This window comes from Schistocerca serialis, chromosome 3 (genome assembly GCF_023864345.2).
Source record: "Schistocerca serialis cubense isolate TAMUIC-IGC-003099 chromosome 3, iqSchSeri2.2, whole genome shotgun sequence".
In the NCBI taxonomy this organism is placed as follows: Eukaryota; Metazoa; Arthropoda; class Insecta; order Orthoptera; family Acrididae; genus Schistocerca; species Schistocerca serialis.
This window is the reverse complement of record NC_064640.1, coordinates 676,176,810-676,203,862: the sequence shown is the minus strand read 5'-3', so window position 1 is coordinate 676,203,862 and position 27,053 is coordinate 676,176,810. Positions and strand designations below refer to the sequence as shown.

At 39.5% G+C, this 27,053-nt stretch overlaps 1 protein-coding gene across 1 annotated transcript in view; it reads left to right on the top strand.

Moving 5' to 3' along the window:
- LOC126470552 (5'-AMP-activated protein kinase catalytic subunit alpha-2) overlaps positions 1-27,053 on the top strand; it is a 184,753-nt gene that overhangs the window by 68,259 nt on the left and 89,441 nt on the right. The window contains exons 5-6 of the mRNA XM_050098489.1: positions 12,233-12,439; positions 16,311-16,416. Of these exons, the coding sequence (XP_049954446.1) occupies positions 12,233-12,439; positions 16,311-16,416 (313 nt within the window). The remainder of the gene's footprint in view (positions 1-12,232; positions 12,440-16,310; positions 16,417-27,053) is intronic.

Sequence of the window (27,053 nt, the reverse complement as noted above, 5' to 3'; positions counted from 1 at the left end):
CATTTTGACGTAGTGACTCAAAGATATGACAAGTTCGTGCGTGATTCATTTTTCCAAAGGGATCATTTATATAGGTGCTGATAACCTCAACATTGAGTGCCCCACCCCAACAACAGTAACATAGTACACTATGGGATCAAAAGTATCTGGACACCTCCGAAAACATACGTTTTTCATATTAGGTGCATTGTGCTGCTACCTACTGCCAGGTACTCCATATCAGCGACCTCAGTAGTTGTTAGACATCGTGAGAGAGCAGAATGGGGCACTCTGCGGAACTCATAAACATCGAATGTGATCAGGTGCATATGTCTGTACGCGAGATTTCCACACTCCTAAACATCACTAGGTCCACTGTTTCTGATGTGATAGTGAGGTGGAAACGTGAAGGGACACGTACAGCACCAAAGCGTACAAGCCAACCTCGTCTGTTGACCGACAGAGACCGCCGACAGTTGAAGAGGGTTGTAGTGTGTAATAGGCAGATGTCTATCCAGACCGTCACATAGGACTTCGAAACTGCATTATGATCCACTGCAAGTACTATGACAGTTAGGCAGGAGATGAGAAAAACGTGGATTTCATGATCAAGCAGCTGCTCATAAGCCACACAACACGCCAGTAAATGCCAAACGACACTTCACTTGGTGTAAGGAGCATAAACATTGGATGATTGAACAGTGGAAAAACATTGTGTTTAGTGACAAATCATGGTACACAATGTGGCGATCTGATGGCAGGCTGTGGGTATGGCGAATGCCCGGTGAACGTCATCTGCCAGTGTGTGTAGTGCCATCAGTAAAATTAGGAGGTGGTGATGTTGTGGTGTGGTCGTGTTTTTCATGGAGGGGCCTTGCACCCCTCATTGTTTTGCACGGCACTATCACAGCACATGCCTACATTGATGTTTTAAGCACGTTCTTGCTTCCCACTGTTGAAGAGCAATTCAGGAATGCCAATTGCATCTTTCAACATGATTGAGCACCTGTTCATAATGCATGGCCTGTGGCGGAGTGGTTACACAACAACATCCCTTTCCCCAGTGCAGCACTCTGTGAAGAATGGGCTTCCATTCCCCAAGAAACCTTCTAGCATCTGACTAAACACGTATGTCTGCTAGAGTGGAATCTGTCATCAAGGCTGAGGGTGGGCCAACACTGTATTGAATTCCAGCATTGCCAGTGTAGGGCGCCACGAACTTGTAAGTCCTTTTCAGCCAGGTGTCCAGATAGTTTTGATCTCATAGTTTATCTCATGGAGTTCTAAATACTGTATTATATTTACAGATTTGAGCACACTAGGTTCAGTGTAATATCATTCAATTTGTAAACATACTTAAATATTACATTAAACATTGTGGCAACACTAAAATTTGGAAGAGGGTCCTGATACACTTTCTCCTAGTCTGAGCTCTGAACATTAGTTGTGGCTGATAGAAAAATGACTGCATATATAAAAACAGTTTAGACATCATACTTTCTACATAGTGAACCTTTACTGTATCTGTATGATACAACTGTTACCTACAAAACAAACACTGTTGTACAGTTCAGGAAAATCAGATTGGTTCACTGGACTGGCCTACTCAAAACCTAGACAGGAATGGCATCATACATCTTTAGGATCAGCTAAAGCATCAGTTACATTACCACATCAGTAAGTATGGGGTGCAAATATTAGTCATGCTCATTTACTGTTAATTACTTGATTAGTTTTGTTAGAACAAACGACATTTCGTGTTCAGGTATGCTTGGCCATAGGGTTGTGTATCTGAGTTAGTTTTCTAGTTGCAGTGGAGATTTCTGCTTCCAAGGAACTAGAACTGTATTGTCTGTTAAGAGATACTTCAGAGTCAAGGGGAGAAAAAACATACACTTATAGCATTTGTAGGCTAAGAGAAAGCTTTTGACAATGTTGACTGGAATACTCTTTGAAATTCTGAAGGTAGAATGGGTAACATACAATGAGGATAGGCTATTTACAACTTGTACAGAAAACTGATGGCAGTTATAAGAGTTGAGGAGCATGAAAGGGAAGCAATGGTTGAAAAGGGAGTGAGGCAGGGTTGTAGCTTATCCCAGTGTTATTCAAACTGTACACTGAGCAAGCAGTAAAGCAAACTAAAGAAAAATTTTGAGAAGGAATTGAAGATCAGGGAGATGAAATAAAAATCTTTGATGTTTTTCAATTACATTAATCCTGTCAGAGACAGCAAAGAGCTTTGAAGAGCATCTGAATGGAATGGACAGTATCTTGAAAGGAGGGCGTAGGATGAACATCAACAAAAGCAACTTTATTAAATCAGGTGATTCTGAGGGAATTATATCAGGAAATTAGACACTAAAGGTAGTAGATGAATTTTGTTATTTTGACTGTAAAATAACTGATGATGGCCAAATTAGAAAGGATACACACTTAAGAGCCAAGGAAGCTGGTACATCTGCATATCATCATGTAGGCCCCCAGTGAGCACTCAGAAGTGCCGCAACATGACATGGCTTGGACTTGACCAATTGTCTGAAGTAGTGCTGGAGGGAATTGGCACCATGAATCCTGCAAGGTTGTCCATAAATCTGCAACAGTACGAGGCACTGAAGATCTCTTCTGAACATCTCATTGCAAGGCATCCCAGATATGCTCAATAATGTTCATGTCTGGGAAGTTTTGTGGCCAGTGGAAGTGTTTGAACTCAGAAGAGTGTTCCTGGAGCCACGTTATAGCAATTCTGGATGTGTGGGGTGTCGCATTGTCATGCTGCAATTGCCCAAGTCTGTTGGAATGCACAAAGGACATAAATGGATGCAAGTGATCAGACAGGATACTTACGTACGTTTCATCTGTCAGAGTCGTCCACTATGTGATCAAAAGTATCGGGACACCTGGCTGTAAATGACTTACAAGTTCGTGGCGCTCTCCATCGGTAATGCTGCAATTCAGTATGGTGTTGGCCTACCCTTACCCTTGATGACAGATTCCACTCTCACAGGCATACGATCAGTCAGGTGCTGGAAGGTTTCTTGCGGAATGGCAGCCCATTCTTCATGGAGTGCTGCACTGAGGAGAGGTATTGATGTCAGTCAGTGAGGCCTGGCAAGAAGTTGGTGTTCCAAAACATCCCAAAGGTGTTCTGCAGGATTCAGGTCTCTGCAGGCCAATCCATTACATGGATGTTATTGTCGTGTAACCACTCTGTCACAGGTCGTGCATTATGAACAGATGCTCAATCGTGTTGAAATATGCAATCGCCATCCCTGAATTGTTCTTGAACAGTGGGAAGCAAGAAGGTGCTTAAAACATCAATGTAGGCTTGTGCTGTGATAGTGCCATACAAAAGCAAGCCCCCTCGATGAAAAACATGACCACGCCATAACAGCACCGCCTCCGAATTTTACTGTTGGCACTACACGCACTGGCAGATGATGTTCACTGGGTATTTGCCATTCCCACACCCTGCCATCAGATCGCCACATTGTGTACCGTGATTCGTCTCTCCACACAACATATGAGACACAATAGATGAAGACATCAAGGAAGGGCTCGGCTCACCAATTTAGTATTGAAGTGAGGTATGTGAACGTGTGTGTGTGTGTGGGGGGGGGGGGGGGGGGGAGTAAAAATTGTAGAGGGAGCCCAAGAGATGAATACAGTAACCAAGTTCAAAAGAATATAGTTATTCAGAGATGAAGAGGCAAGTACAGAGTAGAGTAGCATGGTGAGCTGCATCAAACTAATCTTCGGACTAAAGACCACAACAAAAATGATGGTGTAATGTAAATTAAAAAAATTGAGGGTAGCAATCATTCATCAGCAGATGAGTGACGAATGGCACAGACACACACATAAAAGATTAGAAAATCGTACTAGTTACAAGTGTTCTCTTCCTCTAACTGGAAAAAAAGGGGGAGCGCAGGTGTGTGAGCGCGCGCGCTCACACACACACACACACACACACACTCTTTCAAACAGGAGTCCCTTGCTGAATATAATTAATGTACAATGCAGTTCTCTTTGATTATTTGCATAAAACATAGCCAGCTTAGGTGACATTGAGAAGTTAGTCACTACATGTGTAGATTTTTGAAAGAGCATTTGTGAGTTTCTCATTTTCATCTTATTAAAACAGTATTGTATGTTCCATGAGAAAGTTTGGGCTGTGACTTCCGGAAAATATTATTTTTTGCCTAATGAATAGACACTGTAACTGGAATAGTGCACCAACCAGTCACATGTTAATAGTAGTGACTGAATGGTACATTACTTATCATGGGTGCCAGGTGAATTAATGTTGGTGAACAATTTGCCCAGTCTCTCAACTCTGCCGACACGCAAAATAAAGCCACGTATAGTGAAGGGTCTCCAAAGCTGGCAAATCGTGGGCTGATTTTTGGCAGTAGTTACTTAGCAACTTCCAACTTGCATACAGTCTTGATCACTTGTCCCACATATTTAATGCAAACATACAGGGTGTTTCAAAAATGACCGGTATATTTGAAACGGCAATAAAAACTAAACGAGCAGTGATAGAAATACACCGTTTGTTGCAATGTGCTTGGGACAACAGTACATTTTCAGGCGGACAAACTTTCGAAATTACAGTTGTTACAATTTTCAACAACAGATGGTGCTGCAAGTGATGTGAAAGATATAGAAGACAACGCAGTCTGTGGGTGCGCCATTCTGTACGTCGTCTTTCTGCTGTAAGCGTGTGCTGTTCACAACGTGCACGTGTGCTGTAGACATCATGGTTTATTCCTTAGAACGGAGGATTTTTCTGGTGTTGGAATTCCACCGCCTAGAACACAGTGTTGATGCAACAAGACGAAGTTTTCAACGGAGGTTTAATGTAACCAAAGGACCGAAAAGCGATACAATAAAGGATCTGTTTGAAAAATTTCAACGGACTGGGAACGTGACGGATGAACGTGCTGGAAAGGTAGGGCGACCGCGTACGGCAACCACAGAGGGCAACGCGCAGCTAGTGCAGCAGGTGATCCAACAGCGGCCTCGGGTTTCTGTTCGCCGTGTTGCAGCTGCGGTCCAAATGACTCCAACGTCCACGTATCGTCTCATGCGCCAGAGTTTACACCTCTATCCATACAAAATTCAAACGCGGCAACCCCTCAGCGCCGCTACCATTGCTGCACGAGAGACATTCGCTAACGATATAGTGCACAGGATTGATGACGGCGATATGCATGTGGGCAGCATTTGGTTTACTGACGAAGCTTATTTTTACCTGGACGGCTTCGTCAATAAACAGAACTGGCGCATATGGGGAACCGAAAAGCCCCATGTTGCAGTCCCATCGTCCCTGCAGCCTCAAAAAGTACTGGTCTGGGACGCCATTTCTTCCAAAGGAATCATTGGCCCATTTTTCAGATCCGAAACGATTACTGCATCACGCTATCTGGACATTCTTCGTGAATTTGTGGCGGTACAAACTGCCTTAGACGACACTGCGAACACCTCGTGGTTTATGCAAGATGGTGCCCGGCCACATCGCACGGCCGACGTCTTTAATTTCCTGAATGAATATTTCAATGATCGTGTGATTGCTTTGGGCTATCCGAAACATACAGGAGGCGGCGTGGATTGGCCTCCCTATTCGCCAGACATGAACCCTTGTGACTTCTTTCTGTGGGGACACTTCAAAGACCAGGTGTACCGCCAGAATCCAGAAACAATTGAACAGCTGAAGCAGTACATCTCATCTGCCTTTGAAGCCATTCCGCCAGACACGTTGTCAAAGGTTTCGGGTAATTTCATTCAGAGACTACGCCATATTATTGCTACGCATGGTGGATATGTGGAAAATATCGTACTATAGAGTTTCCCAGACCGCAGCGCCATCTGTTGTTGAAAATTGTAACTACTGTAATTTCGAAAGTTTGTCTGCCTGAAAATGTACTGTTGTCCCAAGCATATTGCAACAAACGGTGTATTTCTATCGCTGCTCGTTTAGTTTTTATTGCCGTTTCAAATATACCGGTCATTTTTGAAACACCCTGTATTTGTGCTGGTGTTATTCAGTTTTTGGAGACCTGCATTACAGAAAGCATGAACAATAATACCATAATAATGGAACTTCAATGATGAAAATAAACATAAATAGAAACAGAGATATTATCTCACCTTCAGAGTTTTTTATGTGACGATACTAGCATTTTAATTAGTTTTCATTGAATAATTCACAGATTCCAGAAATCTAGAAAAATGGTGACCAACTGCACAGTGCCATCCAAACTGGCAGTATGGCAGATAATGAAAGGGACCTGCATTTTACCGGAAGAATGTTCCCCAAAGCTGTCCCTAACTCTGCAGAGAATCTCATCATGGCAGTGAGTAGTCACAGTATCTGACCTTGAATGTGTTTCACGATATTGAAACAAGCATATACCATGAATCCTTGGTGCTAGCACTGATATTCTCTATGACTGTAATATGCACTTGTGTCACTTCCTTCATATTTTTATGGAGAAACAGCACAATATTGGTTATTAAAATTAAAATGTCACATAACACAAACAGAGGCTGCAAAAGAAAACAGGAGGGAAGCAGAAAACACTATCACTAAAAGATTTTGCTGAAGACGGGGAAAAAGTGCAGTTTCACTGTTATGCTCTAGTTTTGTTTATGAATGTGATTTGGTAGCATCTAGTGATGAATCTTCCAAAGGGAAGAGATGGGTTACAAACTGTCAGGAACATGGAGATATAATTGTTTATAAAACTGTTAGATTGTCAAGAATGTTATTCAAGTGCCTAAGATTGTGAATCCATATTTGTAGTTTTCATAGATTACATCACACAAATGCTGGTATGTAATCTGTCTACGGAAGTAATAGCCTATAATGCCTGTTGGATGAACAAACCACTTCCTCCCTCTGAACTGTCAGGTGCCATATGATTGCAGGCAGCAAAGAAAAAAGGCATACATGGGCAAACCTCACATATAAAATGATTCCCATACTGCAGCAAAACCTAAAAAGAGTTCCTGTCACATGTGGAGGAGCTAAAACAACTAGCACAGGGTTTATCAGTATGCTTATTTCCCCATGAGACACATGCTAAAGATACTGATGCCCCTGTCATAAGGCATTGCAGCCTTCAGTAAAAATGTTACCTCAGTGTTGAGAGAGCAAAATGTAGGGACCCGGAAATTTGCATCTATTTTTGATGAAATTTGCATCTAATTGTTGTTTGCTTGTAACTAATTAGATTTACAAATTTAAAAAGTTGTCACACTGCATGCCTGAAGATGACGCTTTTATCACTTTGAAACTGACTATTAAAAATTATCGATGATTGGACTGACTGGAATGTTTGCTTTTGCAAAAACTTCAAAACATTTTTTGAAAATTCTCTTTGCTTGTTTTTTTAAATGTCGTTTCAGCAAATGATTGTTTCTGTTGAGAAGCAACAGTATTTTCCTGTTGGTGAGCAGAAGGCTTCTCCAATTTAAGGTGTTTCTCAACATTATTTTTCTTTTCCTACCCTGTTCTATAATTACAAAATCTGCAGAACACTGATTTCTACCTTTCATGGACATTGACAGCCATATGATCCAGACTTGACAACGCTATAGATAGAATGGACAAGATACTGAGCTTAGAAGTAGAACCAAAATGCTCTATTCACATGTTAAGTGGAAGACTTTCGGTGCAGTCGAAATATGTTGATAGGTTCTGTTTTCCAACTGCTATAGTGCAGAGTGCAGGCACTATAAACTGGCAGTCGCCCACAAGCAGAAATAAATTAGAGTTATCAAAGTAAGGAAAGAAAACGATGAGCAATTCGGAACACAAAGAATTTGCTAATTGTTACCACACAATTGTTAGCTGATATTGACAGTATCACAAACAAGGTAACTCAGGGCCGACATCTGCAGGTATTTGATGCAACCACAGTTCAAAGTGCCCACTGCCTAAAACTGCCATGTTCAGGTGTCCACATTATAACAACTATTGAACTTTGTCTAGCAGACAAACATGCACATTTCTTGTACAGGTCATTCAAACACCCACGACAGGTGTGCCACCAGAGCATCATGTGCGCTGAAACATTGTTACATTCATGCACTTTTTATTTTGCAGACATGTTCTTATGCACATTCAAATTGGGCTGCAAAAAATGATGTGTAGTTCTGGTAACCAAAAATTAGTTATGTTTTCAATATCTGTATGCAGAAAATAAAGCTCTTTCAGACTATCTCTAATAAAATAATTCATATGGATGCAATTTGCTATGAAGCAGCATTTATTAAGTAAATTTGTGATTCTGCATTTTGAGGTAGAAGTCGCAACTGTAGTCACACTTATCACAAATGTTAATTTTTCAGGTCTCTAGCTGGAGGTGCTGCAGTCACATTTGTTAATGAAATATACACGTCACCTCTCCCCTTCACTACAGACTTGCAAATGATCCCACACAGACCAAGAAGCTTTCACTGAACCCAGTGCACAGGTCCCATATCTGTTTATCGTGCAGGGCTACCTGAATGGATAACATTCTGTTGGGCTCGGTTACCATTGTTTGGTCTGAGAAAATTACATGAAGAATATGTCTGGTGACACTGTCTCTGGCAGGCTGCTTGAATTTGCACATTCAATGACCTGATTGGTTAACTTCAATGCTAAATAACTCTGAAATGGGGCAATGGATCAAATTTTTTCTCAACAGTTATTTCTCATCACAACCTCCCCTGCAACACCCTTATAAGCTTTTCAGACTGTATGTGACCATGGTGTCCCTTTCAAATTTTCACATTTCAAAGGTCTCTGGAAAAGAAACCACAGTATGTATGATAATGAAGTTGCACCATATGCTACATCATCTCAGAGAATCTACGAGGGCTATCCACAAAGTACATTATGTTTTGGAATTAAAAATAAGTAAAGTATTGGAAATTTTTTTTATTATATACAGATGAAAGCCACACTTAAATACTACTTTTCTACATAGTTGCCATTTATATTAAGGCACTTATTGTAGTGATGGACGAGCTTGGAAATTCCTTCGTCATAAAATTTGGCCGCCTGCGCCTTCAACCACGTGGTTACCTCTTCTTGAAGCTGTGCGTCGTCATCAAAATGCTGCATAGCCAACCACTTCTTCATTGCTGGGAATAAGTGGAAGTCGCTCGGTGCCAGGTCGGGACTGTACGGCGGATGAGGAAACAACTCCCACTTAAAAGATTCGAGAACATCACGAGTGGCATTTGCCGTGTGGGCCCGGGCGTTGTGAATCAGCAAGATCTTTGAGCCCAACTTTCCCCTGTGCTCGTTTTGTATTGCTCTTCTGAGGTTGTGCAGAGTTTGGCAATACCTTTGAGAGTTTATTGTAGTGCCTCTTTCCAGGAAATCCACAAAAATCACACCTTTTCTGTCCCAAATGAAGAGGTAACCACGTGGTTGAAGGCGCAGGCAGCCGAATTTTACAATGAAGGAATTTCCAAGCTCGTTCATCGCTACGATAAGTGCCTTAATTTAAATGGCAACTATGTAGAAAAGTAGTATTTAAGAGTGGCTTTCATCTGTATATAATAAAAAAAATTCCAATACTTTATTTATTTTTAATTCCAAAACGTAATGTACTTTGTGGATAGCCCTCGTATTTAATAATCGTTAGTACACCTCTACATATGGACCATTTGTAGTGCGAAGAATATTGAGTCTGTATTCAATGTCTTGCCATGTTATTCATAACGTGCCCTCTGTTACATGCAATTGCATCAGTGATACGCTATCTTAACGTAGGAATATCACCCACTTTAGTCACATTTATGCAGTCCTTCACAAATTCCCACAAGAAGAAATCCAGCAGGGTAATGTCAGGAGAATATGGTGGCCAGGCAATGGATCCTCCATATCTGATCCAGCAACTGGGAAATTTTGTATCCAGGAATTTGCAAACAACCCTTGACCAATGCGCTAGAGCTCGATTTTGTTGAAAGCTGTTGAAAGATGATGATGGGTTGCAAATCTTGTATCTGAGGGTATTCAAACGGTTCCAACACATTCAAATACATTGACCCATTTACTGTGTTTTCTGAAAAGAATGCTCCAGTAATCTTGTCTTGCATTAGCTCACACCAGACATTCAGTTTAGGGCTATTACGAACATGTTCAGTGATAGTCTGATGATGTTTTGAGCCCCAAATCTGAACGTTATGCCACATAACCATTCTTGATACGTGAAAGTTTGCCTCGTCTGAGAATAAATGTCTTCCCAGGCAGCTGATATTCATGTCAATATGCTGCAGCATATCCGTAGCAAGTTGCCGGCATGGTTCATCGTTCAGCATCAGATATTCCAGAATTTGCACTTCGTAATCTTACAAAGAAAGACGATGGTGTACTACTTGAAGCAGTGTTGCTTGGGGTACATTAAGTTACCTAGATTTCTACCAAATTGACTTACATTGGCTTCTGAGTAATGTCTGTCTGATTTCCTTCACTGTCTCTTCCAAAACACTATGATGTGCACTGTCAGAATGTTTCAGAACGCTTCCAGTTGCCAGAAACTTATGATACCATTTCTTGTTTTCACATCATCTGAATCACATACATACAACGTACGGTAATTTCTTTGCACAGTATTCAGCAATTTTGTTTGTGCAAACAACACTACTCCTTGTGTGCACTGCTGTGGAGTCACTATTTTCAGTTCATGCCATCATTCTGCACACTGGTGACAGTAGTTGGCACATATGCCACAGGAATATACATTCTTTGAGGTGTTCTGGAATATGGTGCATTTTCATTATTGTATCTACTGTGGTTTTTTTTCCTGGGCCTATGAAATGAGTGAAGCTTGAAAATGACACCCTGTATAAGCAGCAGAGAAGGCTTAACAATTATGAAACGGATAGACTGCTACTCACCTTAAAAACGACACATTGAGTCTCTGACTGGCACAATGACAAGACTGTTACACACTTAGCTTTCGGCTTTTCTGAAGAGGGCTAAGTGTGTGTCTTGTTGTTGTGCCTGTCTGCAACCCAATGTGTCATCTTTACTCTGAGTAGCAGTCTGTCCTTTTCATAACTGTTGATATTCTGACTTGGCCTTTCCACTGTTTGCAGAGAAGGTTTGCTTATACTATTTTGACAACAGATGTAACAAAACAGGTTTATAGTTTAATGTTAAACCAAGTTTGTGAAATCTTGTATTACTCGTGTTTCTTCAAGCTTTGCTTCATAAGGTTTTTTTGACTACGTACCACTTAGCATATGCATTGTACATACATTATATCTGATTTTTTATTTTGTATTCTTCAGTCATTTATATTTTTCGTTATGTCCGTTGCCTGTACTACTCACTGCTGGTTCTTTCATGCATCAACCATCTCACTTGCAATCATGCACTCCATTCCCATTGTATATTTTTCTGAAGTATCGGAGTATAATCCCCACATTACCGTGTGTACTTTGCACTTCACTTCTCTTCTGTCTTCATATTTTAAACATGGAAATGTTCAATTTATTGTCACATATTATCATTCAATTTATACTTTGTTTCCAGCACTTAGTATATCTCTCTTACTGGATGCATGTTTTTCTTCGCTTAGATAGAAACTGTTGGCAACATCACCTGAGACACTCCAGAACTGTGATGCAATGCACACTATTGTTAATCTAATATGGACTGAGATGTCTACTAGTAATTTTTCCTGTGGTTTGTTGTAGAGAGTTAGGGCACTTTACAAATAACAGAGGGCAAATTTAACTCCAAATTTAATATAAAACCACATGAGGTGGTGGAATGGTTAAGGTACTGGACTTGTGTTCAGAATAACTTAAGGTGAATATCTGATTCGTTCCTTTCGAGAGGCCACCTATATCTTGGTATCCTCGTTCAGTTTGAGCTAGAGCTCCATCATTAACAGCTTAGTTATCAACAGGATATTAAAATCTAATCTTCCTTCCTTTCTTCCCTCCCTCTTTTAGAATAGATCATCCTGGGACAACACTGCTTTTCACATATTACATACTGTGCTGAATAGTGAGCTACATCAAACACTGAAAAACAAAACTGGATTTTTCATATTGAAGTAATTTCTGAATATTCTGGTTCTATTAAAATATTATCCTATGCATCTGTCTGACTGTATGTTACAATCTGCTTTATGAAGCCATTTTGTTTTTGACATTTTTTTTAAAGCTCTGGCTTGATTTGAATCTAATATGTTGTAGCTTTATAATTCTTGTTTTTTAAATTTCTATTCTACAACAGGCCTGTCAAACATGATGATGGATGGAGAATTCCTGAGGACAAGCTGTGGTTCTCCAAACTATGCTGCTCCAGAAGTCATATCTGGGAAGTTGTATGCTGGCCCCGAAGTTGATATTTGGTCCTGTGGTGTGATTCTTTATGCGTTATTGTGTGGTACCCTGCCCTTTGATGATGAACATGTTCCAACACTGTTCCGTAAAATAAAATGTAAGTTATGTGTAGTTTGTAATGTTAACAATGTTTGTGGGTTAAGCGTAAGGGAAGCTGATAATACTGAGAAAATGTTCTGAACATTCTTGAATACCTAATGACTGTCCCATTGAAAAGTCAGTTTCAATCTGTCTAGGAGAATTAATAACACTTATAAATAGATAAAGCCACAGTCTCATTTTTACTAAAATGGCTTGTACATAAAGCTTTTGAAAATCTTGGATCTCAGTATGGACAAGGAAGTTATCAAAATTAGTTGCATAACATGTAGCTATTTTCAAACCTTTCAGTATTTAACTTTTTTTTTTTAACTCTTGGATTATTTGTCTGGAAAAAACTGCACATTAGAACAACTTTATCTACTCTTAGCCTCTTTGTGCTCTCTTTCAGCAGTTTACCAACAAACTCTTAAATTCATAGCATTTTTCCATTAATAAACGCAGCAGATACACATAGCATATAATATGTTCTACATATAACTTATAATATGTTTTCCTTCACTATATGCAACAGCCTGGCAATGCTGGGGTAACTTTTTGGTTCTGCAACTGTAGAAATTACATGGTTTTGAGGCAAAAAGCTTGTTGAGCCATTTTCGGAACACAGTTTCATTTGGAAAAGAAGTTCCTTGAAGGTTGTTTGATAGAGAATGGGAGAGGTGAAAATCTAAGGGTGCAAGATCAGGTAAGAAGGTGAATGTGGAATTACTTCTCACCCAACTCCTAAATAGTGTTTTTTGTGAGTACAGCAGAATGTTGGTGGGCATTATCATGGAGTAGCATCACTTCACGCAGTCTTCCTGGCCATTGTTCTTATCTTGTATCTGCAAGACATCTCAGATGTTGACAATGAATGTCGACAGTGATGGTTACACCCTGCTAAAGCAATTCATAGTACATCACATCATCGCTTTTCCGCCAGATGAATAATGTTACCTTTTGTGGATGTGTGCAGGTCATTGTTTGGGCTCAACCATTTCTTTCTTTGCCTAATGTTAGCATAAAGACACAATTTCTCGTCACCAGTAATGATACAAGGTAGGAATGGTCAGTGTTGTTCATGAGCCAATTGATGATGAGCAAGCAGAGATGCATATATAGCCTTCTGCTGATTTTTGCAATTTTGGCTTAGAGCATGCACTGCCCATATACAAGATTTTTGAACCATCTCAATTACATGATGGTGAAATGATCGCAGTTCATCACATTTGCCATTTCTCAAGTATACTGAAATGGATCATTGTGGATTAACCCATTTAAATGATCTTCATCAAACCCCAAAGGTCTTCCTGAACATGGAGAGTCACTAATGTCAAAACGATACTCCTTAAAATGAGAAAACCATTTTCTTGTCATGCTCTGTTCATTGGCATTATTGCCACACATGGCGCAAATGTTGCTGTCACCCCTCTATTTAACTCAAACAGAAGAATGTATCGGAAGTGTTCTCATTTCTCCACTGGGAACTTCATTTTCTAGTGTCCACAGTTCCACTTACTATCTCTAAATGCCAATATGCAAACTCAAATAGCTACAGTGAACTACAAGTGAAAAATGTCATTCAGTAAATAAACCCATAGCAACTGGAATACCAACATGCGAAACAAAAATGCTACAAACTTATGCACCAGCCTAATAATTTCAGTTTCATGTTCTTCCCTTATCAGTACTTCTGTTTCACCAGTTTCTTCTCTCTTGTACACTTTCATTCAAGGTAGATAACTTTCTGACTTGGTATACCAGACACTACCCTTCATATACCAGACAATGCCCTTTAATACATGTAGAAAATATTATTAGACACTGCCTTGAAAATCATTAACATTTTCAAAGAAGTTTTTCATGAAGTATTAGGCATGTTTTTTATGATTGTCTGCATTTTCGGACCTGCAGTATTTATGTTACACTCTTTTGTGAGTGAAACAAGACAGTGAATATTTGCAGCATCCTTATTTATATTTGCTTAATGTATACTGTTAACTTGACCCAGTATGAATCCTGCACGCATGAACAGTACTCAAATATTGCGTGTGTAAATGTTTCTTAAACAATTTATAGTGTACGCTCATCAAAATCTCTCAGTATCCTACCAGTGAATCAAAGAATGTCACTTTCTTTTCCCAGAACTGACATTTATGATAAGTGCACTTTGTAGATTCATATATTATTTCTCTCAAGTATTTGTACCACATGGTTGACTCATTAAGTTAATCAAAGGCTATTGCACTTTTCAGTTCTCTAGATTATACCAAGGGAATGTTTTGTCAAGGTCTTACATGTATGTATAGTTTTAATCATAATTTACATAATTTTTATCATATAATACATTCTTATAGGTAATCGTCTCATCAGCAAAAAAGTTTCATATTGCAGCTAAAACTATCTGTTAAGTTCAGTGTGGAATAGTAGTGCCCTATCACATTTCTCTGGTATCTGATGAAATCACTGTGTTTATGACTTCCCATTCATAATAATTTGCCATGTTCAACCTACCAGAAAATTTTAAGTTCAGTTGCAGACCTGGTTAAATATATCACAACAATATATTTCCTTTTGCTAGGGACAATGTATTATTGAAACAGAGTCTTTTTGAAATTCAAGAAATACTGAATCTATGTGGTGATAACTCTATCTGTGTCTTTTCAGATATTGCAAGAGTTAAGTTTTGTTGAAGGGTGTTTTTCAGAAATGATACTGGTTGCAGCACTTCAGATGTTCTGTCTTGATATCCTTATCAGAAACAATGGTAGCTGCAGTCTATATGTAAAACTGCTCTTCTTGAGTGGCTGATACCTCTCCACTTGGAGATATAAGTCGGTGTGTGCTGGCTTAAAGTTTACAGTGTGGCCGATCTGCCTACATGGTTTACATTCACCTAAACCAACTAAAAATGGCAACTTTCCTTCTGCTTAATCCCAACATTTAAGTGGATGTTAGGGCACATGCTATTCACATGATTGAGAAACTGAGCTTCAATGTCACATGGTCAGATAACAAACATGTCATCACAGGACAATAGACTGTAATTAAGTGAAGGGCAATCCAAATGTAAGATTCATTACTCAAAATGTTCAGTAAAGAAAATTCCCACTGCTGCAGTTGACAAAACAGCTTATCACAGGAGAAGAGTAGTTTTCTCTGTGGTTGTTCCAGATTAAGTTTTCATCAACATGAACACTCAGGAACTTGAAATTTTTTGCCTTATTTATTATTTCATGTTGGTGCAGTGATTTTTGAAGTTTAGAGCTAGCTTGTTTGTACAAAACCTGTTAATAACTTCCACAGAAATGCCATCCACAATTTTCTCAGTAGCTTCTTTTTATTCAACTTGATAAAAATACATGTATTATCTGTGAAGAGGACTAATTCAGTCCCCTGATTGGCTAAAAACGCCATTATTGCACAGGTGGATGATAACACCTGAGTGCATTACCTTCTCGAAATTTTGTAAAATGATTTGTCAGGAGAGACTTACTGGTAATTAACGACATCTGTGGAGTCACCCTTATTTAGAGAGGCGCATAGGTATTTTTGGCAACTGCAGTGTACCTCTTGTCTTTGGGGGCACTTCTCTAATCTTACTCTATTTTAAATACTAACTGGCATATTTTTTGTTCACCTGCCTTCCCCTTTTATTAATTGAAGGTACTTCCAGCACAGAAAATTTAGTGTTTGTGGATTTTCTACTTCTTTTACCCTCTTCCCAGTTGTTCCAGTTGTGAGGATAAACAAGTAGAAAATTCGTTTTCTGTTGTCTAATGTTCATACGCTTTATGTTTGACTTCAGTATTTAGAGTTCTTATTCACTAATAATGAAGATTAAAAGTAATCAGTGTAATATTATCTAGTTTTTCTGTTGTTCATTGCAGCGGGGGTATTCCCTATACCTGAATACTTAAATAAGCAGGTTGTCAGTCTGCTTTGCCATATGCTTCAGGTGGACCCTATGAAGAGAGCTACAATTGAAGACATAAAGTGAGTATGTACTATAAAAAGGATTTGTACACTTGATAGCACAAAAAATGACCGGAGCCAAAATTTTGAGCTGTCTGCAGAGTTATGCAGAAGCCAATCACATAAAAGCGTGTACTGTACTGCTATAACATTACAGAACAGTTGTAATTGTGAGTCTAATTGAAAGAGTTATACCTTCTTGACACTCAGCACAAGGACGCACTCTCTAAAGACACACAAGGAAACCTGCACCATCTAATTCCTAGTATTACAGACCAGGAAAATGCAGTTACATTGGTGAAGCAATGTCAAAGACGGAACAATGCTGTGAAATGCCTCGGTACTGGTGAACCCAGGATGATGTGTAAGTAGCTCAGTGAGTTTGTCAAAAGTCTCAAACATGGCTGCATGTTGCTATGTATGGTTCAAATCTCCCTTGGTGAATTGTTTTCTGTTTCTGATTTAATATACTGCATCGTAGAGAATACAAAATTAACAGAGAAAACATGTATTAGTTCTTATTTAAGATAATTTGGCCTCTGAGAGAACATTTGGCTCCATCACCACTCATTATCCTGTCTGAAGGCTTTTGACTTCAGTGACCAAGTACATTCTCTTCAGAAGTAGTCTGTGAAGTGTACAATAAGTATAGCATTTTCTGCCATCTTGTCACATGATGTTCCAAATATCACTTCATGTTTTTGACATTGGGTCATGCCACCCATACATTTTCGATGGGTTTGGAGACTGGAACAGAAGGGGGCTAGCTGAGAAGAGTAAGCTCACTGTGTTCTACTAACACTTAGCCAATGCAAGATTTGGAGTTGAAAGGGACACCTTGCAACCTGGATATTTGTATTGGACCATTGTTTGTTGAGAAAAATATCACTTTATTGTAATATTTAACATTTCACAAGCTATTATTGGTATTGGCATTGGAAAATGATAGCTGGCATTGGTGACTTTCTTTGTGGAACCTCACCTTGACTGCCACATTTTTGAAGTCTGACCTCCTAAACTTGGTGCTGAACTGTATCCATCGACCTGTTAAATGCAGTCACATTCTATTTTGGAGATAAAGTTGTAATAGTTTCCTAAAAAAAGCAAAAATTATGTGTTACTTGAGAATAGTTAAATGTGGAATCACTAATTATGATACACAGTGAAACTGAGATGGAGGTGGACAGAATGTGTAGCCAGCAGATGGGTAGTAGATGGACCCAAAATGTTCTTTGATGCATTTGTGAGGTAAGACAAAACAGAGACGACAACTAAAGGAAGGAACTTTAAAAGACATTCTGGAGCAACAGGAATCCATGTAATAGAAGTCCATAATGTATGGAAAAGTCCAGAAAAGGCCTTTATTCACAGTTGAATGTCAAATGTCTCATTATGATCGCAACATAATATTCTTCTACGGTCAATAACTGTTTTTAATGTTACTAGCACATGAGTTATTTTTGGTTGCGCATCCTCTTGTAGGCATCATGTTTACTTTCTCAGAATAAGAGTATGTCATGTTTGACTAATTCAGTTACAACTTTGTATCTTTTCTACAAGTGGAAGCAGAAAAATAAGAGTGCAATTAACACTTTTCCCATATTGATAACAATCAGCTATGAAACTGTAAATAGTCTTCACAGGTTTACTGCTGGATGACATTGTGCAAATTCCACAATATTTCCCCAGAGCAACTGTCCAACATATTCAGGTGGTTGAACCTTGCTGGTGGCTAGGTACATAGTCACCAGCAAGATTCAGCTACCTGAAGATGTCGGACAGTTGCTCTGAGGAAATATTGTGGAATTTGCACAATGTCATCCAGCGGCAAACCTGTAAAGACTATTTACAACATATCCACTGAGAAAGCATGAAGAGTCCAGTTATGAAACTCCGTGGCAAATTGAAATTGTATGCTGAACCAGGAGCCCAGGTTCGAGTCCTGTCCAGCACACAGTTTTAATCTGCTAGGAAATTTCATATTAGCGCACACTGATGCGCAGTGAAAATCAATCTGAAAACAATCCGTTATTTCAATTAAAATTTTTTGTGGTGTAGCATACCAAATACATTATTATTATTATTATTATTATTATTATCATTATCATTATCATTATCATTATTCTTCAGCAAACTACAGTGAAGAGTTTTCATGTCATCAATAAGTTATTTGTCCAATAATTGCCACAAGTCAGAATAAATGAATCAAAGCCATTCCACGTGAGAGTGCTAATGTCCAGAGATGCTGCCACTGTCTCCAGAAGTGACCTTCTCAATTTGTATCCAATACATCATTGCATCGACCCATAGAAAATTTGCACAGGTTTTGGACACAATGTGGCTGCCAGCTGATCACCACAGTGATGAATCAGAGCCGATTCCTAAAATGTCAGACTTCATAAGTTCAGTAATCTGCACAAGCTGCCAATATTGTAGGTGGTGGTAGTCTGTAGAAGGAGTTTTCTACCATTACGGCAATATATTTCCAGATATGTCAATGTCCTAATGGTAAATACAATGTTCAACACACACATCCAGTGGTCAATATCATTCTTTCTGTAATATTTCCATAATGGGCTTCATTTGCTTGCTGACAGTGTGTGACTAATCAAAGCACAGTCATGATTTATTTAACTGTTTTATGACAGAGGTCTTGGCTGGCTGTCCACCTCTGAATACCTTGTGTTCCAGAGCACTTCAGGACTCCTGTCAGTGTGGGTGTTCATTGTGTCTCATGGTTAAGGGAGCCACGCCAAATAAAATGCCCCAGATAGCAAGAAATAACTTAATTTTATTTACAGTCAAACTGAACAAAATAAAACAGTCATTCGGACTTGAATACTCAGTACTTGGTTCCCATCCACTGACAGTCACTGATGTTGCACTAAGAGACTTCTTGCGAGGGTGACATGGGTGCAGCCATATTTCTGGGGAGCAGGAGAGCTTGAGGATGGTCCAGGAGAGAGGTACCAGTGAGACCAAAACTCATACCTGCTCGAAGATAGACGTGGATGCTGCAGGGAGATGGCTCCCTTGGACGGACCAAAGACACGGCCGGCAGAGGAGGGAGCGAAAGTGAGTTACAGATAGGCTTCGGGTACAACTGATGTCGGTCCCAGCATGGAGAACTCAGACGAGGTGCATAGCAACTGTGTAGACTTCACCTGGAGTGAAGGTGTCGGCAGGGGATGCAGCTTGGAGTGGAAACATTGACGGCCAATGCGCAGAACCGGATAAAGATACAGAATGGACACTCAGACGCAACTCCAAGCACAGCACTGGGCACAAGAGCACTGCTTGAGGGCAGTGGCAGCCGACACTGTGACTTGGGGCAACTCCCTGTGTGAACTGGCTCTGGTTGGCCTGTTGTCACCCTTTATTGCTGACCAGTGCAAGAATACTTCCTCATGATTGTTGAACATGTGATCAGTGGAAGGATAATCAGTGTCCATGATGGTAGCGCTAATTGTGGTATCTCTCGCACTACTAGTGGCAAGGCTGGTGCTACATATTACTGTGGCGGCTGCAGGAGATGCAACACACAACAGGCACCGTGTGCTTATGTTTGTGGTCATAATGTGTACCCCCATCTCCATGGTGGTGTTGTCGGTGGCCTAGAGAAGCAGTAGCCCGCAGTAATCATCTGTGTTGCATGCCGGTGGATTCCAGGAGGATACTGTAGCTACCTTTCCATGTCAGTGACTGCCTCTGATACTTGGTGCCTTCTGCTCATCACTTTATCCGAGTGTGAAGTGCTTTATTCCACAGAAAGGGTTTACAATAAATAAAGTGAATGTTGCTTGGTACATGTTCAGTTACAATCAGAGACATGATTTGTTTTTGAGATGCATGAATGAATTCAAGCAGAACTTAAGGTGACTGAAAGAGATCCAGTGGGTATTACACTAGATGTTATTTGGGCCTACTTGTTTTGAAAGCTACCATGTAGGGAAAGAAAGCAGAACTTTGTGGTTACTGATACTAATGACAACAAATTTCAATACTCAGCTGGCAGAATTATAAATGTGTAAGTTTTATCTTGCTGGATGTGGATGGAGACATTTTAAAATACATTATATACTGTCATGATTAAGATTTACTCCAAAATTCTAAGACATTATATATTTGTCATTATTTTCTTAAGTCAAAAGTAACTGAACAATGAGCTAATGTTAGTCGACAGAAAGCAGTAAGTTATCACAAGTTTTGACCTTAAAACATGTTGCGTTCAAACACAGTTTTGTGTCACACCACCATCCTGTTCATTATCCTCCTCCTTTTAGGTAGCAGACACAGCAGCCTCTTACGAACTTCATCCACCTCTTGTATGACCAACCCATTGATCTCTTTCTTTGGGGTATACAGGGCTGTACTGAGAGGGTGCTGACATAGATCCCTGCCAATGGTAAGGACATAGGAGCAGCTCCAAAAGTGACAAAAAATGGAAAAATACAATATAAGAATTAATTGTGTGAGGTACACATGTTCTCCTACACTTTGTGTTCTTTCCTTCCTGCTTGTGAGAAGAGGCCATTCCCTCAACCCACAACAGTAAATGCATGCTGTTAACACAGTGTCATTTCATCCACGTAACATCATAAAGGACCGATTTCTACCAAACATCTATCGCTGACATGGTTTATGTGCCATCAGTGCACTTCTTTCACTGCGTACACAGTTTGCTCATGTTCAGCAGTGGAGCTCATGCTGTTACTTCACTGTGGAATTATAAGAGCATGAAGTTCAGTGAGCAGAGAGGATGCTGAAGCAAATGTGCTATGTGACCAAAGGCTTCCGACTGGAAGGAGATGCGTGGTGAAGAAGCTAGTTAAAAAGGTGGAGGGGATATGTAATTTACTTGCACCTCTAGCCAGTATTTTCGCTCTTCTCAAGTTATAGGTGCCACTATCTGTTATTTAAATAAAAAAGAATTCAAGAATAAGCCTTCTGTGGCTGATTAATAGTATTATGGGAATCATTAGTCTTTTAGCATATAGACAGCTATACTCAGTTCATCAAAGCTGAAGCCTCGTGTAAACAAAAGTATGCTCTGCCATTGGTCACTAACTGCACATCTAAAGCATCCAGTATCATAAGACCACCACCTTACTTGCGTATTAGGTATTTTGTTCTTGTTCTAGCATGAATGAAACTGTGTCACGAAGTGCATGGCAGAAGGTACCTAGCATACTATTGCATGTTTGAGTTTCTTCCTGTTCCTGTTGTGTGTGGAATGTGAGAAGGATGGATGCTTAAATGTCTCATTGTATGCTATAATTAGTCCAGACTTGTCTTCATGATCTCTATTGGAATGATGCATAAGGGAATGAAGAATATCTCTGGTTTCATCACTTGATGCTGGTTATTGAAACTTTGTAAGTAGGCTTTCACGGTGTAAATGGCATCTCTCATTAAGTGTCTGCCAATTCAGGTTTTTCAGGATTTCTGTGGAACTCTCCTGTGAGTCAAACAAACTTGTGACCATTTGCAACCCCCACTTCTCTGTACACATTCAATATCCCCTGTTAGTCATATTTGGTATGGGGTGCACTCACTTGAATAATTTTCTAAGATGGAATGCAAAAGTGTTTTGTGAACAGCCTTCTTTATAGATTGTCTCCATTTCATCACTTTTGACAAGAAGTCTCTTAGGAGATCTGCAACTATTTTTAGCAATGGAGATATTCTGGTCTTGCTCACAATGTAATTTTTTTTAGCATATCATTATTGCACACTTCAGTATACCCCCATCATCAGATCTGTCAAAATCTGTGTACAGTAAAACCCTATTTTTACATTCCTGCTGTTTACATTTTCCCCACTTTTTACATTCATTTTTGTCAGTTCCAATGGAAGTCCTATTCTCTCAATACAGTGCTTTCCTGTCATTAAAAATTCCGTATTACAACATTTCCATCATTTTAAGTTTTCTTTGAAGTTGTCATAATCTTTAACATTGATTTTCATACACATTCCTGCTCAAAGTCAGCTTTGGAACAAAGCAGAAAACACAGACAATATGCAAAGTTATTGATCATGTAACGTAACATTAGCACAGTAAGCAAGATTTTCATTGTCGGTTTTCATTGGGTCATGACCAATGGGGTGGGAAAGTATGCTTAGTTACTGCCTTAATGATAATCACAATCTGATGATAGTGACTCTAGTAGCAACCTTCCTTCTGTTCATTGTATTGTGTTACAACAGCTTAAATTTAATTTACACAAATAAACACCACTTTTTAAGATGGATGTCTTTATAATGGGCTTTCACAAATTGTCTTTACTTCTGCGTGAAATACTCTAATCCGCACTGGGCACACAGTGTTAGATTGGTACAACCAACGTAAACAGTCCTCCACAAGATGCTCCGTAACATGACAACAGTTTCCGCCCTCTCTCTCACCGAGGACTTCCCCAGACTGTGTGACCTCTTTATTGGCAAGAAGCAGTAAATTTCATGCCTGTTGTTCTCGACTTACGAAGACTGCCAACTTTAGTGTTTTAACTAATATTGTGTCAAAAGATTTATTTACTGTAATTTTATAATGATTATCAGTAATAAGTCTCGCATTAGAACACAAATGTCTTTTTAATGTGGTTTCATGAAAGACTTTTGCTTCCATGTTTTATTTACACTATTGGACATATTCAACATGAAGAAAGAAACTCATGCACATGTTTTGTGTCAGCACTGAGCCACTGCCTTTGTGATTGATGCTTTGTATACTGTGGAGAGACAAGTAGAACTAATTGCTGTGAGAAAGGAACAAAAAAATTAATTATTTCAGCTTTTCTAATAGGCAAAATTTAAATTGTTTAAATTTCATGTTTTGAACACTATAAAGAGAATGTCAGTAAGAGTAAATCATTCATTTTCATTTGGTATGTTTCCTATGCTTTCCTGTATTTTACACTTTCCTGGATTTTACACTTTTTTGGGTCAGTCTGCTGAAAAGTGTAAAAAGGGGAGGTTTTACTGTATAGTCCATTGTCACCACCTAATACATTCTGGCAGACCATAAGTGCCCAATTCCATTTTGCCAGTATCCTTCCAATGAACTGATCTGCTTTACTCGTTCTGATGACAGCCTTTGTGAACATTACATTCAAACCCATACACTTCGTTGCATCCAGGCATTTATATGAGTCCACTAACTCCAATTGTGACTGATTTGTGTTGTAGTCATAGGATACAACTTCTCTGTGTTTTGTGAATTGCACAGTTTTATATTAAAGAACATTTAAAACAATTTGCTGAACTTTGTACCACTTTGAAATCTTATTCAGATCTAACTGAATGTTTCTGCAATTTTTTTTTTCCAGACAATACTTCATCGCAGACAACTGCATCATCTGCAAATAGTCTGAGGCTGCTATTAATATTGTGTGCCAGGTCATAAATATATAATATGAACAAAAGGTCCCAACAGACATCCCTGGGGCACTCCTGAAGTTACTTTTACTTCTATTGATTATTCTCCGTCCAAGATAACATGCTGATCCCTATCAAGAAAACTGAGCGAGGTGGTGCAGTGGTTAGCACACTGGACTCGCATTCGGAAGGACGGCGGTTTGATCCCACGTCCGGCTATCCTGATTTAGGTTTTCTGTGATTTCCCTAAATCGCTCCAGGCAAATGCCGGGATGGTTCCTTTCAAAGGGCACGGCCTTTCCTAATCCTATGAGATCAATAACCTCGCTGTTTGGTCTCTTCCCCCACACAACCAACCAACCAACCAACCCTATCAAGAAATCTTCAATCTATTCATAACTTTTGATATTAATATAATAGAGGGAAACATTCCACGTGGGAAAAATATATCTAAAAACAAAGATGATGTGACTTACCAAACGAAAGCGCTGGCAGGTCGATAGACACACAAACATACACACAAAATTCAAGCTTTCGCAACAAACTGTTGCCTCATCAGGAAAGAGGGAAGGAGAGGGAAAGACGAAAGGATGTGGGTTTTGAGGGAGAGGGTAAGGAGTCATTCCAATCCCGGGAGCGGAAAGACTTACCTTAGGGGGAAAAAAGGACGGGTATACACTCGCACACACACACACATATCCATCCACACATATACAGACACCAATGTGTGGATGGATATGTGTGTGTGTGCGAGTGTATACCCGTCCTTTTTCCCCCTAAGGTAAGTCTTTCCGCTCTCGGGATTGGAATGACTCCTTACCCTCTCCCTAAAAACCCACATCCTTTCGTCTTTCCCTCTCCTTCCCTCTTTCCTGATGAGGCAACAGTTTGTTGCGAAAGCTTGAATTTTGTGTGTATGTTTGTGTTTGTTTGTGTGTCTATCAACCTGCCAGCGCTTTCGTTTGGTAAGTCACATCATCTTTGTTTTTAGATATATTCATAACTTTTGTTTGATACTCCAAATAATCATGTTTTGTTAATAGTTATTGGTATTTTACCAAGTCAAATGCTTTTTGGAAGTGAAGAAATACTGTATCCACCTATACTGCCTTGATCCATGGCCTTCAAAATGTCGCATGAATAAAGCACAAGGGGTTTCACTTGTCACGTGTTTTTGGAATCCATGCTGGTTTGCATGGAAGAGACACTAGAGTAACACAACAATGTACAGTAGCTGTAGGAAGGTAGTTTTACGTGGAGGGGAGGGGTCAATTTGACAGCTTTGCCAGGTATGCAGGTTCACATGTGTATGGCTCTGGGGATATTTAATTAGTTTATGCCCAAATTTGGTGTTGTTTCTGCCAAATTTGGTGGTGTTTCTGCCAAATTTGGTGTTGTTTCTGCAATATCTGTTATTATTTTGCTAATCTGTTATTCTTTTGCCAAATGTGTTGCTTTTTTGCCAAATTCAGTGTTTTTTTGCCAAACTATGTTTTAGTTTGTGCGACAAACAGTGCAGTTTTTTGCCGATTTCACTGTATGTTCAGCCAAATTTTTTTTTTCACTAAATTCTCTCTCTCTCTTTCCCAAACTCAGTGTTTCTTGCCAAATTTGGTATTATTTTTGTCAAGTTAGCTGTTTTTTTTGCCACATTAGATGCTATTTTCTAGCCAAATTAGGTGTTATTTTTGCCTCAATCTGTGCTAATTTTTTGCCAAATTGATTGTTTTCTTGTCAAATTCGGTGTTGTTGTTTGTGAAATTTAGTGTTGTTTTATGGCCAATGTTATTGTCACATCAAAGTTTGCTGGACACGGAATGAAATGTCATTTTAATATTTTACATGAACCACAGCCTTGAGAAGATTATAATTGAAAACACTGTTTTAACATTCAATAAGTATTAGTTACAAACATTAGTAAACTGCTGCCCTCACATTTTTAACATTTTTCATGTGGAAAAATTGCAAATTTCACGCAATATCATCACGCAGTATCAATGTTGGTGGGGAGGCTTGCGTGCCTCAGCGATACAGTTAGCCGTACCGTAGGTGCAACCACAACGGAGGGGTATCTGTTGAGAGGCCAGACAAACGTGTGGTTCCTGAAGAGGGGCAGCAGCCTTTTCAGTAGTTGCAAGGGCAACAGTCTGGATGATTGACTGATCTGGCCTTGTAACAATAGTCAAAACGGCCTTGCTGTGCTGGTACTGCGAACGGCTGAAAGCAAGGGGAACCTACAGCCGTAATTTTTCCCGAGGGCATGCAGCTTTACTGTATGATTAAATGATGATGGCGTCCTCTTGGGTAAAATATTCCGGAGGTAAAATAGTCCCCCATTCGGATCTCCGGGCGGGGACTACTCAGGAGGATGTCGTTATCAGGAGAAAGAAAACTGGCGTTCTACGGATCGGAGCGTGGAATGTCAGATCCCTTAATCGGGCAGGTAGGTTAGAAAATTTAAAAAGGGAAATGGATAGGTTGAAGTTAGATATAGTGGGAATTAGTGAAGTTCGGTGGCAGGAGGAACAAGACTTCTGGTCAGGTGACTACAGGGTTATAAACACAAAATCAAATAGGGGTAATGCAGGAGTAGGTTTAATAATGAATAGGAAAATAGGAATGCGGGTAAGCTACTACCAACAGCATAGTGAACGCATTATTGTGGCCAAGATAGATACGAACCCCACACCTACTACAGTAGTACAAGTTTATATGCCAACTAGCTCTGCAGATGACGAAGAAATTGAAGAAATGTATGATGAAATAAAAGAAATTATTCAGATAGTGAAGGGAGACGAAAATTTAATAGTCATGGGTGACTGGAATTCGAGTGTAGGAAAAGGGAGAGAAGGAAACATAGTCGGTGAATATGGATTGGGGCTAAGAAATGAAAGAGGAAGCCGCCTGGTAGAATTTTGCACAGAGCACAACATAATCATAGCTAACACTTGGTTTAAGAATCATGAAAGAAGGTTGTATACATGGAAGAACCCTGGAGATACTAAAAGGTATCAGATAGATTATATAATGGTAAGACAGAGATTTAGGAACCAGGTTTTAAATTGTAAGACATTTCCAGGGGCAGATGTGGACTCTGACCACAATCTATTGGTTATGACCTGTAGATTAAAACTGAAGAAACTGCAAAAAGGTGGGAATTTAAGGAGTTGGGACCTGGATAAACTGAAAGAACCAGAGGTTGTACAGAGTTTCAGGGAGAGCATAAGGGAGCAATTGACAGGAATGGGGGAAACAAATACGGTAGAAGAAGAATGGGTAGCTTT